Source organism: Phyllostomus hastatus, unplaced genomic scaffold (genome assembly GCF_019186645.2).
Source record: "Phyllostomus hastatus isolate PE091 unplaced genomic scaffold, TTU_PhHast_1.1 phas_scaffold_93, whole genome shotgun sequence".
In the NCBI taxonomy this organism is placed as follows: domain Eukaryota; kingdom Metazoa; phylum Chordata; class Mammalia; order Chiroptera; family Phyllostomidae; genus Phyllostomus; species Phyllostomus hastatus.
In genome coordinates, this window is record NW_025334042.1 from 41,199,124 (window position 1) to 41,215,174 (window position 16,051).

At 35.6% G+C, this 16,051-nt stretch overlaps 1 protein-coding gene across 1 annotated transcript in view; it reads left to right on the forward strand.

Moving 5' to 3' along the window:
- Window positions 1-16,051, forward strand: part of PLCZ1 (phospholipase C zeta 1) — a 28,949-nt gene that overhangs the window by 11,027 nt on the left and 1,871 nt on the right. Inside the window, exons 5-9 of the mRNA XM_045830096.1 lie at window positions 876-1,118; window positions 2,439-2,586; window positions 5,817-5,933; window positions 8,086-8,258; window positions 12,404-12,536. Coding sequence (XP_045686052.1) covers window positions 876-1,118; window positions 2,439-2,586; window positions 5,817-5,933; window positions 8,086-8,258; window positions 12,404-12,536 — 814 coding nt within the window. The remainder of the gene's footprint in view (window positions 1-875; window positions 1,119-2,438; window positions 2,587-5,816; window positions 5,934-8,085; window positions 8,259-12,403; window positions 12,537-16,051) is intronic.

Consider the following 16,051-nt stretch of genomic DNA (forward strand, 5'->3'; position numbering starts at 1 on the left):
TTTGGTATGTTTTATAGGCAATGGGGTAAGAAAGAGGCGAAGATCTATAAGTAGGGTCCAGGCCCAATACCTCAGCACCCGGGTGGCAGGCTTCCCCTTATATTTAATCTGCTCTTTTCCATTTAACTGTCTCTATGGGCCACTTTTCAACTTCAGTTGAGAATACTCAAGTATTTGGTTTTAAAAAAATCACCTCACCCTACCCTCAGGATTTCAGTTTGCTCTCTAGCTATCTCTTTATTTTGTTATTTCTTGTCTCAACCCAAATTTCCATTTCCTCATCTCATAACTTACCTAATCAGGCTTCCTCGTCCACCTGCATCACAGTAAATATCTCATGTGGTCACCAAAGACTTTCCTAATGATAAATTCTAATAGACCTCCTTCAGTCTTCATCTGACTTGTTTTCCCATGACGTCATTCATGCTGTGAATGCCTCCTTCTTTTCCTTAAACACTTTCTTCTGCAATACCACATTCTTGAGGATTTCCTCATTTCTATCTGGCCCTTCTTTTTTAGTTTTCTTTATTTATTCTAATTTTTATCAGATGATAAATGAGCTTTTTTTTGCATGATAGTGTTGTCTAACAACAAATAGTATAGTTTTGACATGTTATCACGTTGATACAGAACAGTGAGTATTATGATATTTGAATATCCCTTTTTACAGTTTCCCTTATTTAAATGAGTAAAAAATCTCATGAGGAAAGTGTCTATTAGAGTATTTATAGAGGTATGGAAAATGGTGAAGCTCTTATATATCTTATTAGTGCAAGTTACTTGAAAATATGATGAAAGACTTTTCAATGCCTGTTACAAATGTAAATTTATCTGTAAATGTGTAATAGTGTCTGTCTTTTAAATTGTTCCTGTAGGCATTAAAATTCAGAATATTAGTTAGAAACAAGAAAATAGGAACCTTGATGGAGACCCATGCAAGGAAAGGTTCTGATAAGCATGGTCAAGTGGAGGAATATGACGAATATGAAGAGATAGATCAAGAAGAGGAAGAGGACAAAGACAAATCATCAGAGTCACCAGATATTTTAAAAGTCAGTTCAGAAAAGGAAACACAGTCAAGAAATATAGTTAAATTGCCACTTTTCAGGAAAAATAAGGTGAGATTATTATTTGAGAAAATCTTACAAATGATTGAAAATCTATCTTGTTTTCTTATTGGTAGAGAATTAAAAATTTTTTTGGAGGAAAAAAATCTCCTTCTTATAGAAACTACAGTCTGCCATTTAAACTATTTTGTAAAAAATGAGCAGTGAAAAAATTTTTTAAAAAGTAATCTCTTTTCCTGTTTGTTTTTATATTTTTCTTATATGGTGATAAATATTATGTATTCTTATGTGCTAGGCATTGTGCAGTGTATGAAAGATACAAACATAATATCTTTGCTCTCAAAGAGATTATATTGTCAGAGACAAGAAAATCATTATTTTTTAAAATTTAATCTTCATTGTGTTTTTTCCATTTCCATTTAGCCCCCTTATACTCCCCTTCTCCCAGCAATCACTGAAAATAATTGTTTATAAAATACAGTATTATAGGTATACAAAATAATATAACATAAGAAGGTGTATCAGGTTGCAATTTCACAAAACTAATTGGTTTAAGTAAAATTAATTAATTTTTGGCCCAATTAACTAATTGACTTCCATAAATGAAAAGATTAAGAACAAGGATTCAACTTTCAGGTATAGGGTCTGAAACAAAATCCACAGAACTTTATTTTTTTCCTGAACCTTAGGCTCACTTTCTCTATATTGGTGCAAGACTTTGCAAAGCTGTATATGCTTTCAGTTTCGAATCCAGTGGAAAACCTATCTCTCAGTTGACCAAGCAAATTTCTCTTGCACATTGGCTATGACTCAGTTACATACACATACCCGAACCAATTGCTATTGAAATAAGAAGGCAAAGCTTTGGTTAGTCAGGTACAGGACATATTATACATGCACATAGAATGAGCATGAGCCAGAAATGTTCTCTCTAAACAACACTTGGGAAAGGGCTAGCAGAAGTGTAGAGAATATAGATGCAGGGCTGCAAAGGAGCCAATGTACAACATACCATATAAGTTACTCCAAAATGTTAGATCATCCTGGAAATATGACTTATTCGTGACTAAAATTCCTAAATTTATAAAATTTATGAGAATAAGCTGGGGTCTTTGGAAAAAAGGAAATAAAAACAATTGCCATCCTCAATACTTGTTACATTAATTGGGATTTTAGGTTTGGGCTGTTTCATATTAACATTAAATATTACAGTAATCACATTGATCTAATCCAAATAACTTTTGAGGAGGTAATATTATAAAAAGGCCAAAATTATTGATTTGAAAGCATTTTTTTTTGTTGGAAGAGAAACTTTTCAAATTATTAGTGCAAAAATGTGAAATTACTGCATTTTATTCTTATACCATGAAGGTAAAAGTGGCTACGGCCCTGTCTGATCTTGTCATTTATACTAAAGCTGAAAAATTCAAAAACTTTTACCATTCAAGACAGTATCAACAATTTAATGAAAGCAATTCTATTGGAGAGTCAACAGCTCGAAAACTTTCCAAGATGAAAGGTAAATTCTTATGATTCAAACAGTTAAAGTGTTTAAATATCATATTCACTGCTAAGGTGTCAAGATGGGTCAATGATATTTATAAAAAGTACATTCTCATAAAGTTTCAACATATTTAACATAATTTTTAAAAAGGTTATGTGCCTACAGTTACATTGAGTTTTATTTCACAGAACTCAACCAATAATCAACCTCTTTAAATCATGAAATTTTGACCAAGAATGTCTAGTATGGACCCTTTGGTGGGCAGGGCTGTGGTGTGTAATTTATATGGCAGAGCAGAGAGTGACAAGACTGCACAGAGAGGCAGAGCTAAGTTCCAAGTAACTTGAACTTTGTCCCAGAACCAAGGATGAATGAAGAGTGAAGTCTCAGCAGTTACATGATCCCTGGTGTGTTTCTGAAAGATGCCTCCGACAGTAGCCTAAGAATGAGACTGCTTGCAAGGGAAGAGATAAGGTTTTTGGCAGTGAGAGTGGAGCCAGGGGGCGCTCTGTGGACTCAGCAAGCATCTATGAGGTAGAGTTAAGGTGGAGGCTGTATGTCTGAGGTGAGGAAGAGAGAAGAAATCGCACCCCTCCAGGCCAGACCACCAGATGGCTGGCTGTGCAGAGTGTGCACTGCCACAACACACCTGTAGAGGGACATTTGTCTCTGCATCTTCCTTTACCTGTCTTCAGATTCTAAATCTCAGGTGAGTTCGTCTTTCTGGTAGGGCTCAAGATGCAACAAAGCCTGAGAAAGAGCATGGGAAGCAGACCCTACCATCTTCTTGAACTTGTATGGTGGGGAATATCCTCAACTTAAAAAGGGATGGGTCATTAACTCAGTAGTCAGGTGACTCTCCAAGTCCCTCTGAGAAATTGCAATTGGACATACTGTGTAAAAAGACCATGGCATGAAAATCAGCAGCTGCAATGGACTTGATAAAAGCTGTTGGCTTTTGGAAGTACAGATGCTGATATGATATACTTGTCAGTTAAACTCATTTAGCTGGCCACTAGTACCCAAGGGTTTGGAGATATACTTTTGCTTATCTCCCTAAACTGTCTATTAGCGAGACCCTGGATATTTCAGGGCTCTTTTTGCTTTTATTTTTAAACTGAAGTTTGTGAACACAAATAAATTCAGTAAGAAAAGACCACAGTTAAAATAATAGAATGTAATGTAATAGAATAAAATGCAGTATATTGTGTGCAGTAAGAATAAGTATTGTTTTCTTTATAATCTATGTTGTGTGTGTTTGGGTTGTGATATAAAATATGTATTTTTTTACTGTGAAGTCTTGGCAGCAGAGTCAGAGCTTGAATGATCTACCTTACTAGTCTCCATCTTTTAAACTAATTGAATGATTCCTGCTGTTGTTCATGGGGATGGGACCTTTGGGTGCAGCAAAAATAGTAATAATTCCCTCACTTTCATTATAATAAGCATGTTCTCAAACTATGGAAAGGGACTGGGTAATTCTGAGTAGAGTTATAAACTATAAGAGTAGCACCTCTTTGGAAAGAGTATAGAATAATTTTCTTGAACCCAAAGTCAATAGTAGATAATTAATGATGTGGGCAAATTTGTACTGCAAAGATGTTCATTACTAAAAAAAATTAGGTTTACAATATGGAAAAATAAGAAACAACTTTTCATACATATAAATATTTTAAGTCATTAAAATAATATAGTCAGTGAATATTGTTGAAGTGAAATTATTTTCACCTTATTTTAGAAAGAAAAAAATGGACATTCATGAAAGGGAATACACAATATGATTCAATTAAAATAAGTTTTGTACATATGACAAAAGAATGGAAAGATTTATAGAAAGAGATTATCAGTGGTTATTAATTGAGTGAAGAGATTATATGTGGTTTTATTTATTTTTTAAATTCAATTTTTCATTATATAAAAACATAAATTACATTTGTAATAACGCAGCCTGTTTTAATTTGTAAAGGTTGACCTCAGAAGGAACAAAACCATATTATGTTAAGATTCTTTAGTGGTTATTCATATTTACCACCTTGTAGATGGGAAAAATTAAGACCCAGAAGAGTATACGTTTACCTAAAGATGAGCATCCCATTTAGAGCCGAATGGGGGAGTACGAGACTAGGATACACATGGTGCATTTATATACGAGTAGCTTCAAAATACACTCTGTCTCAGGAGCGCATAACTTTTAAAAACGAGAGCTGATTAGGTTAACTGTAATTAAGATTTACTTCAGTAACTAGTTTTTTACTTGATAATGCCTCCTAAAGAATAGCATTCAGGGTGAGGGGGGCAATGATTCTGCTCTAGCTTAACTAGCAAGTATAATGGGCCATAGGCATTGACCATTTATCCTGACTCATCACCCTGTTAGCAGGAATGGCTGAGAGAATGGGATCTGCCTAGCGAAAGAATAGAAACCTTGGAGAAACATAAATGTGTGTTTAAAACGTTGAGGGGATGTCCAATGGTAACAAGTATAAATTAGTTTTGCATCTTAGGTGGTTTAGATATAATATATAAAAATAGAAACTTATAAAGAATATATAGTTGAAACAAAGAATATATATAGAAACTCAAATAGATTGCATAGTAGATCTTAGCTCAGTAAGAAAAACATTTGAAGTAATGAGAAGTATTTGTAGGTAGCATGGTCTCTTTCAATGGAAAGATGCAAACAGAGTAAATGAATGAACGGATTTGGGGGGAAGATATTGTGGTGGTCAGCATTGGCAGCTGTACTATACAACTTTAAGGTCCATTTCAACTCTGATAATTGATTAAATATTCAACTGAGTTAATTTTATGACACTATATAGCTTTATATGACTTATATGTGATTCTGGCCTAGTGTTAAAAACAAAGAAAAGGCAAAATGTGGAGTACTACAACTCATACTTAAAAAAACGGATGTATTTTATTTTGGAATTTTATGTATCTTTATGTCAAAGTGAAATTAATTTGAATGTAAAAAAACACAAAGTATGTTATCTAACCATTTTTCTCAAGTGAATGATTAGTGTGCATTAAATTGTATAATAAATTATTATTACCTTCTCAATGACAGTGAATTACAATGTCAAACATAAAGGCATGGCTACGTTTTGATTTACATGAATTGTTAAGACAATACATACACAAATTGTTGAAACTATTGTAGAGTTATGTAATATATATTATAAAGTAGTTTATTGAGTTTATTTGAAAAATTTCATAATGTTTTTTAATAATTTATTTTTTAGCCAGTGATTTTATTCTTCACAACAACAAGTTTATTACCAGAATATATCCCAAAGCAACAAGAGCAGACTCTTCTAATTTTAATCCTCAACAATTTTGGAATGTAGGTTGTCAAATGGGTATGTTTTATAGGATATTGAGTTTTTTGCAAAGATAAGATAAAATGAATTTTAGAAATTAATGAAAAATTCTTGAAAAGAACTTCTTATGAAGACTTTTTTTGGACCTGGGTGTTTTTCAGTGAGGCAATAATGATGAATCATTGATTTCAAGAGCTGAAGTGATTGCTAAACATGTTGGAGAGGGTAAATCAAGGTGAAAGTTGGGGCATGGAATAAATGCATAGTTAATGTGGGAAGTGTAGGAAAGGGAAAAAGGAACCCAATATTTATGTAGGAGGAGAGTAAACATCGAGTCCTTTGCTTGGAAGATGTGCTGAGGGCCTCTTCAAATTAAGTAACCTTTACCTTTTATACTTTACACCAACTTTTGCATTCACAGTTGAAAAGTTTTAAATTACATAGCTTTATTATTTGTTCTTATCAGAGTCTTCCTGTTCCAAATCAATCAGATATTATAACACTGGCACCAAGCAGTCAGAAAGTACCTGGTGTTAACCCTTTTGCTGCTGGATTGTGACAAGGCCTGTAGGTTTGCAGACGGGGGAGAGTAAGGTCAGGATGGTGGTGATGGGGTGTAGGGGGTGGATGGGGGTAGTGCATATAGTGGCTACTTACCAGCTTATATGGATATATTTCTATATTTTAAACACATCATTGCTCTGCCTCTTTCTCATTTTCTTAAGTGGTAACAGTATTTCTTTGGACCTGAAAGTTTGTCATATAGTTGGTGTCTTCCTTTGCTGCTTTTAATGTACTAATTTTCTTTATTCTCATATTTACTGGGTGTTATCTGACATATACATTGGTATTCTTTTTTTTTAATTCTATTTTATTCTTGTTTATTCTATTACAGTTTTCCCCAGTTTTCCCCCTTTGCTCTCCTTTGTCCTGCTCCATCCCCCTCTCCTATAGTCCATCCCCATACCATGGTTCATGTCCATGGGTCATTCATACATGTTCTGACTACTCCATTCCCCTTCTTTCCACCCTTCCCCCTACCAGTCTATTCCCTGGCAGCTGTCAGTCTATTCCCTGTTTCCATGTCTCTGGTTCTGTTTTGCACATTAGTTTATTTTGTTCATTAGAATGATTCCTTTTATAAGTGATACCATATGGTATTTGTCTTTCACCAACTGGCTTATTTCACTTAGCATAATAGTCTCCAGTTCCATCCATGCTGTTGCAAAGGATATGACTTCCTTCTTCTTTCTTTCTCTTGCATAGATTTCCATTATGTAGATGAATCACAGTTTTTTAATCTATTCTTCTACTGATGGGCACTTAGGCTGCTTCCAATACTTGGTTATTATAGATAGTGCTGTTATAAACATTGGGGTGCATAGGTTCCTTTGAATTGGTGTTTCAGGATTCTTAACTGTATTCCCAGCAGTGAAATTGATGTGTTGTAAGGCAGTTCTGTTTTTAATATTTTGAGGAGATTCCATACTGTTTTTCATAGTGGCTGCACCAGTCTGCATTCCCAATAACAGTGCACAAGCATTCTCTTTTCTCCACATCCTCTCCAACACTTGCTATTTGTTGATTTACTAATGATAGCCATTCTGACAGGTGTGAGGTGATATCTCATTGTAGTTTCCATTTGCATCTTTCTGGTGGCTAGTGATGTTGAGCATCTTTTTTCATATGTGTATGGGCCCTCTGCATGTTCTCCTTGGAGAAGTGTCTAATCAGGTCCTCTGCCCATTTTTTGCTTGGATTGTTTGTCTTCCTGGTGTTGAGTTCTGTGAGTTCTTTATATGGCTTGGAGATTAAACCTTTGTCCGAGGTATCATTGGCAAATATTTTCTCCCATACAGTCAGTTCCCTTTTCATTTAGCCATGCAGAAGCTTTTTAATTTGATGTAGTTCAGCATTGCTATTCTTAATTTATATTGTATGGCATTTTGTTTTTTTGACACAAAACTATCAAATAATTTACCGATTAAACTTTGCAACTCACTATCATATGTTAATATAGACATGACAGGAGGAAATGCTTATAAATCATGACTTATTTGACTAATGAGACTTGTTTTAACATGTTTGAGGATATACAACCCATGATTAGGTTTCAGTGTATCTATTAACTTGTTTCTTTTAGCTATTCTCTATATTTTCTGACAATGTCACAATACTTCTTTTCTCACAGTGGCCTTAAATTTCCAGACCCCTGGTCTGCCTATGGACATTCAAAATGGGAAATTTTTGGATAATGGTAATTCTGGATATATTTTGAAACCACAATTCCTAAGAGATACTGAAACAGACTTTAATCCAAATAAAACACCAGAAGACAGCAATCCAGTTACACTTATGATAAGGGTAAGGTTAATAACTTTTTCCTTTTTTTTTGGTTATTATGTTAGGTAGTATACATTAATACTTTGAGTTCCATTGATTTCCTTTAATGCTTTTTAAGTTTTTGTTGATCTTTTTAGGTATTATATAGGTGACTGGTGTTTTAGCATCCTCCCATAGCTAAAAATGTCTTTCTGTTGACTTTGTGCATCAATGATTACCAGCCTGTGAACAGAAATATTGAGGTGAAAACTTTCTGCTCTCTGAGGTTTGTTTATATTATTCCATGGTCTTCAGGCATTTAATATTGATTGTGATGGAGAAGCCTGTGGTCAGCTCATTCATTACCTTGTAGATATGCTCTTTTTTCCTTCCTTAACTTTATGGAGTTTTACTAGGAAATTCTAGGAGCTATTTACTTTTCATCAATCTCAGCATCGGACTTCTGCAGTTCACAGTTTCACCCCCTAACGTCTCTGAATATTGCTGATTACTTAGAAACTAAAAAGGCAGTGTTCATAGGATTTCCTTGAGAGTCTTCTGTTCCTGTATACTAATTCATGTCAACTTTATCACTTTCCTGTTCCCTCTGCATTTGCTTTTCCTCTGTATTTGATTTTATTCTGTATGTAGGTGATTCTAATGTAGATGTGAATTTTTCACCTGCATTATTACTTTCCCCCCCAATCTTTATGTACCTCCTCTTGCTTGCTTTATACTTCTACCCAGCACTCTTCCCCCATCTACTGTCATCTTATCCTATTTCTCATCTTTTGTTTTCTTATATCCCATGTAATTTCATAGAGAGCAAACATAGTTTTCTAAAATGTGTTGTTTCCATAAAGACTTTTCAAAAACTTTCTTATTCTTCTATAACCTGTTATTTTGTTTCCTTTATAAAAATATCACCAAATATTGAAAATCCCTAGCTTTCTGTCTTCACTTAATTATAAGCAATTCTATTTTAGATGGTATCTATACCTGTTGTTTGTAAATAAATTGGGTGAGTGTGGTCTTTTTGGTCCCTCTTTCTATTTAAGTAGTTTCTCCTAGAATTGTATGAATCATCTCAGATTCTATTCTGGAATTTTGGTATTTATACTGCTGTCCATGGTCAGTTCTATTGTGTCTCATGTCACGACTGAGTGTCACGGGCTCTCTCTGGGCCCTGCTACTGTTACGTGGATGTCAGGGGACAGGAAACACTAGAACCTGCAGACTTCTTCCACAACACTTCCCACCTTGGCTCCTTCTTTTAGTGCTGTGAACTCACAGGATTGGGGCTACCCTTTTCATCCACTTCAGACACTACCTCTTTTGTCCCAGCTGAGAATTTTAAAAGCTGTTTTCTAGAGATTAATGTGGGAAGAGAGTATGGCAGAGATGAGTGGTACAAAAATTATTCTGCCTTCCACAGGGACTAGTGCCAGTAAAATATGTAGCCGACTTTTCTCCTGCTTGTTAAGGATTTTGTGACTCCAAAATAGAGGCATCTAGTGGATAGGTAGAAATTGCCTACAGCACTGGATACAGCCTCAAATCGATTAGTTGGCACTCCTTCTAGAATCTGGTGAAGTATTTTACATTAAGTTTACTTTATAATGTAATTATAACTTTGGTATCCTTTTTGTAATTTTAATACAAAATTGAAAAGGTCAATAAATTTTTGTTTTTGATTATTATGTGAGCTGAGTAGTATACATTAATATTTTGAGTTCTACTGAGTGTGTTTAATACCTTTTAAATTTCTGTTAATCTTTTTAGATAGTATAGGTGGATGCTATTTCAGTATCCTTCCACATGTGAAAAAGCCTTTCTGTTGTCTTTTTGCATGAATGAAGAAATTGCAAAAAGTTGCTTTGCTCTGGTTATTTTAAGCAATAATTTATTTTTCTAGTCATTGTCGTGAGAAGAAGGCATGAATCAGCCACCCCTTAAGATCTCTTACTGCTCACAAACCTTGCTGGGCCTCTGGGGCTCTTCTGTTCCCTTCTTTCTTTACCTCCTAAGCAATTCTTTCTCACTTTCATTTGTGGGTTCCTCTCTCTACTTCCACTAAAATATTTATGTTGCCTAACACTTTCTTAATTCTCTTTTCAAACTTGATGTTCTCCTTGTGTCTTCTTATATACATTGATGGTTTAACCACCAACAATGCTCAAATCTTTAAGCTGGACTCATTTTGGGAATATAAAAGTATATTTTTAATAGACTACCCAGAATCCCCACCTATCTAATCACTGTTCTGTCAAACTTAAATTACTGAACATTCTTTTCTAGTCGAATATACTTTATTTAAACCTTGAATGAAGTGTCATTTGCTGATTCAGCTCAGGTTAAAAAATTAGGAGGCATTCTTCTCTTTCACATCTACTTCACTTCCCAAGTCCAATCCATCTCTAAATTCTATGGATCTTACTCCTAAATGACTTCCTTCCATTCCCTTGGTCTGACGTCATTTGCTGCTAGTCTTATTTGAAGAATTTGTTACCTGTCATCACACCTATTCTTTTGGTTTCCTATAGGGTTTTCAGGTAACCTGTCTTGGTCTTCCCCATCCATCTTCCACAAGTTAATCAGAGAGATTTTGCTACAATGCTAAGCTTACCATGCCTACATGATATTTATTTGTGTCTCCTGACTGCTTTATTAGTAGGGTCTTGGCTGACCCTGTGTCTGACCACCACCAGCCTTGCACTGTATTCTCTAACCATAGAGAAGACTTTTCTGTCCATGATGACACCTTCATATATCACTATTTTCTTTGACTGAATTATTTTTCCATCTTTCATCTGCCTATTGTGTTCTGACTTATTTTATGGGACTAAGGGTCACTTTCTTGGGGGAAGTTTTTTCTTACACTTAATTATGCTTCATTTTCATTTTGTAGTTTCCTTCTGTTTTTCACAACACCCTATGCATGCACATAGTAGGCACTTACCACACTGTATTATAATTGTTAATTTATTTGTAGTACTTGTCATTCTCTCCCGTTTGACTGAGGGTCTTTTAAGGATAAGGACTGTGTTTTGTTCAATCCTGATCCACAGTGCCTGACACAAACTGCATGCTCAGTACATGTGGGTTAATTGAATGTATGATTTCTTTTTCATTTTGAGAATAATAAAGAGAACATACATGTTCATTTACTGAGAAAGTAATGATGGAAGATAGCTTGTATGCACAGGTGTTTACAATTGCCATCTGTTTGTTTTATAAAGGGTCTCATGTAGGGGTGCAAATAACACAGTGTGAGGCAGATGGGGTTAATAATTTTTCCAGAAAGCTGCTGCTCTAGCCATGTGGGTCTTCCCTCCTGCTTCGATCATTCTAGGGAGCTTTGTGATTACTTTGTGATGCACAGATTCTGGAGGGCATGACTTAGGAATCAAAAGAGATATAGTTTTATGAGCTTTCTTATGTCCTTGATGATGTCATTCAGCATTTTTGGTTTACTCTTTGTCATCTTCAAACAAAGAGTTTTGAGTTAGGTACATTATTTTCAAGCTTGACTTATAACACAACTATTATTAATCATTTTGTTAAGCATTTTCCCGATATCTAGTCATTAATATGCATATGAAATGATGGATTTTGTTTGACTCAGGTTACTTATGGTAATATAGACAATGGATAATAGAAAATGTGTGATTAATTATCTAAACATGTAAATTACAATGTTAAAATGCTTTCTAGGCAGTTGAGATTTTTTCCCTTGCCTTTCAGAAGTAGTATTGATATTGCTTCTAATTTTTGCTGTACATATACAGTATAAATTTGAAATTAGTTCATGTTACCAGAATAACTCAGCTTGAATTACAGTAGAAGGTGACCATACCAAGGCCTTTAAGCATTTTTTAAAGCGATTATAACAAATGCTTTTAAAATAAAACCACATGTTGAGCCATTAAGCCTGGACAATGTGGATTCTACTATAATCACATATTGGTAAAAGGGAATAATTTAGACATGTTTCTGGTATTTATTTATTGATACCTAAAGATAAAAGAGTTAAAATTTAAATTTTGCATTATTTTACACTTCCAGTTTTTTTAAGGAAACTGACTTACAAATCTGTCATTTTTTTAGAACACTATTTTATTTTGACATTAATTAGTGATGCAGTCTGATATTCTGTTACATTCTTGTTTCCAAATACCTTTGTGCAGGTGATCAGTGGTATCCAGTTGCCTTCCAGTAGTCGCTCATTATCTAACAAAGCCGACACATTAGTGATTATAGAAATTTTTGGTGTTCCGGATGATCAATCTAAGCAGCAGACCCGCGTAATTAAAAAAAATGGTGAGCTCCTAATACATTTTATTGAACTTTTATCAGACATTTTGTTGGAAAGCTTATAAATTATATGTTGATAGAGTCTTGATATATATTTATTATTCATAAGGCAAAGGCTTTGCATTATGTTCAAGGTAATGAAAATGTTATATACAGCAAAAAACAATTTGATAATGACTTCATGTTTTATTTAGATATGTTTTCAAATTACAGCTACAAAAAAATTATCTGACCTGAAAAAATATTACTTTTTTTTCACTTTTACCTTCTTTTTATGTTTCTCCAAAATCACTGAATGAAGAGAGATGTTTTGATGGTTGCAAAATTAGCTTCTAGCCTCTGATTATTCTGATACAGCAGTTACACATTTTTACTTCACTGCTTGAATTATTTTAGGTGAAGGTCTGTGGCTCCTGACTCAGGCTAAGGATGTCATAGAAACCTACTCATGCAATATTTGGATTCATAATTCAGCCATTTTTGCTAGAAGGGAAAAGTAGGAATGGAAGAAATGACTCTGGTGAGATTTTCAGTGTGCCAGCATCTCATAATACTTTATGCAGCACAGTGCTGACATTGTCATTTCTTCTCTGAGGTTGAAGTCATTAGGGGAGTTAGAAAAATAGAGGTTCCTGGGATGGACCCTTAGTCAGGATCACCTTGGAGGAAACCTTGGAATTGATCCTTGGGTCTAGAATCTTCTTTGAGTTGATATTCCCAAAGCATAGTGGACTTTACTTTAGAGTCTGGAAATATGCTCCAGGCTAAATGGCACTGAAGAAAAGCACATGAAGTTTTATTAGTCTTTTTCTTCTTGTGTGGTGATAATTCTCTATGATGCTCACTATCAGCCTACTCCCTGAATACTGCTCCAGCATGATGCCTAGTGCAACATGGAAAAAGAGATTTGGGAAGTTTTGCTTCTCATACTGTGCTATCAATGGAAAGGACATTGGTGATGACTTAATTGGTACCGCTTAGAGTTGAAGGCACATTACAATAGCAGCATCTGCGATTGTTGACTACTAACGTTAGGAAGCTTTTAGTAATCTATCTGTTGTTCTGTCTGTCCTCCTACTTGACTCTTCATTGTGAAGTGCACAGAGAGCATTTATCTATTCAGGGCACCTCTTAGAATACTATAATATCCTTTGTGTTTTATGGGCCTACTTTTGCAGAAGTTCAATTTGGTTCTTCAAATGTTACTGAGCCAATTATGTTAAAAGCCTGGTGCTAAGTATCAAGAAACTTAAAAAGCTTGGTTTCTTAAGTTTATTATTAGGTATGTCCCAACTAACTCTATTATAAATAGCTTACAGTTCAGTAAGGAAATTGAGTTACAAGTAAAACTTTTATGGTAAAGAATTGTATGTGCTTTAAGGAAAGTACAAAGAATTGTAGTGGTAGGGGCAAATTTGGAGATAGTTCTTGGAAAATGAGTAGAATTTTTTTACAGATATTGAGGATAAGAACATTTAAGGCAAAAGGAATAATATGAGTGCTAAACCATGGAGAGGATAAAATTCAAACATGCTGAGGAAAAGTAAAGAAGTTCAAAATAAGTGGAATATAGGTTACTGAGAAAGATCAGTGTGATAAAATAAGAACCTTCTATTGGGGTTAGTCATGAAAAATCATGAAAATCATGACAAGGTGTTAGAATTGTTCTTTTTTATAGAAAATGAAAAAAAAAATTAAGCAGAGATATAACTCTGCTCTGTTAATGTTATGTCCCTGCTATTTCTGCAGATTAGATAGAAAGAAGTGTAAGAGAGGTCAATGAGAAATACAAAATAGAGTCAGGATATAATTTGACATTTAGAGGATGTAGAAGTCAAGTTATAAGGAAGGACTGTGGCATCAGAAGATGAATGGAGGATGCAAGTAAAGAAGACCAGAGGCAATAAAAGTTTAGATTTCTGGACAAGAGGGATTCCAAGGCACCTTAGTTACTAGGGTAATGGTAGTGCAATGAAAAACATGAGCATCTCGGAAGAAAATATCCCATTTGGATAAGGTGTAAAAGTATTATTTTTGGTCATGCTAGGGAAAACTACATTCATAACTATCAAATTTGGTATTATGTTTAACATTTTTAATGACTAAAATGACTTTCACATATAATACATTTGATGTGTGTGTTTGTGGCAGGGAGAGGTTAGATGGAGTGAAGTAGGAACACAGAGGAAGTAGAATAGATCAACATAAGAATTTTGTGCAGATATTTTGCAGTGTCTATAAAGAACTGACTCTGAAGCCTGGCCCTTTATGGGGTTACTTTTCTTCTTAGGATAAGGTAATACAACCATTATTTCAGCATGAGTCAATTAGTTTAATATTTTCTGGGCATAGACTGCATCCTGGATAACTGACTAGTAAATGTGCACTTGTGATCACAGACGTACCCTAGAAAATGTGGATAATGTATAATTAGCCACAGATTCTTCAATTTTTGGGGTGATATAACTCAAAGAAAGAAAGTTATTGACATAAGGCCCAGTGACACAGCCTCCCCTATCACCCAAGCTGCGTACTTGAGGTGTGCTCTTTGTATGGGCTGAGTATACCCCTCCTCTTGTAGTTGAGCCTTGCCTGATATTTGCAAGCAAATGGGAAGGATTTACTGCACCAGTCAGCTGCAAGGTCTGGATGTGACCATTGACCACCAACTTCTGCCTTCTGTGGAGGCTCAGCTGTGTAGGGGCAGGGTAGTGGTGTTATAATGTGGTCTGTAGCTGTCCACTGGGTGGGTGTACAGGCTCTGGGGTTTCCTGGGCAGTGCAGGCCATAGTCAGGCCCCACCTGTGTTTGGTCCCGGACCACTCTGCCTGAGCTATAAAGCAATGTGAGATGGCTGCTACTTTTTCTGGGCTTGGAAATTCCCAGGCAAAACTAAGCTGAATCTGGACTGGTTGCTGCTAGTGCCTAGGTTGGAGCCACTTAACAAGAGGTATGAGGGCTGTGGGTTCACTGAGGCTGGCACGGCTTGTTTGAGAAGATTTAGAAAGCTGTGAAACATGAGCCAAGAGCAGCCATTCGTATGAAAAGGCAGCTTGGGTGGGCCTGTAAGTTGGGTGAGGTGGAGTCTCTGGGGATCTCCAGGGTTAGGCAAACAGTGTTAGCCAGGTTGATAGAATATCAGATATGGCACCAGCCTGCTGGCTCTGTGGTTCTGGGGGAGGAGGGTTCAGAAAAGGGACAATGGCCTCTGCCTCCCTTTCTGTCTAGGAGAAAGTTGTCCACCGGTTCTTGCCTTGATACCAGATGCTTCAGTTCCTCCCTATGTGCCACTTGTGCCTTTCAAGCTGCTACCTTGGTGTTGGAGCTCAGAGGGAGTGAGTCTGAGTAAATCTGTTTGTGCATTCTTCAAGAGGAACTGCTTGGGACTCTGGAAGTTTCTTTCATAGACTCAATTCCTACTGGTTTTTGCAGCCATAAGTTATGGGGTCTCATCTTCCTGGCACTAGAACTTTGGGCTGGGGGGGTCTGGTGTGGGGCTGGGACTCCTTGCTCCTGAGATA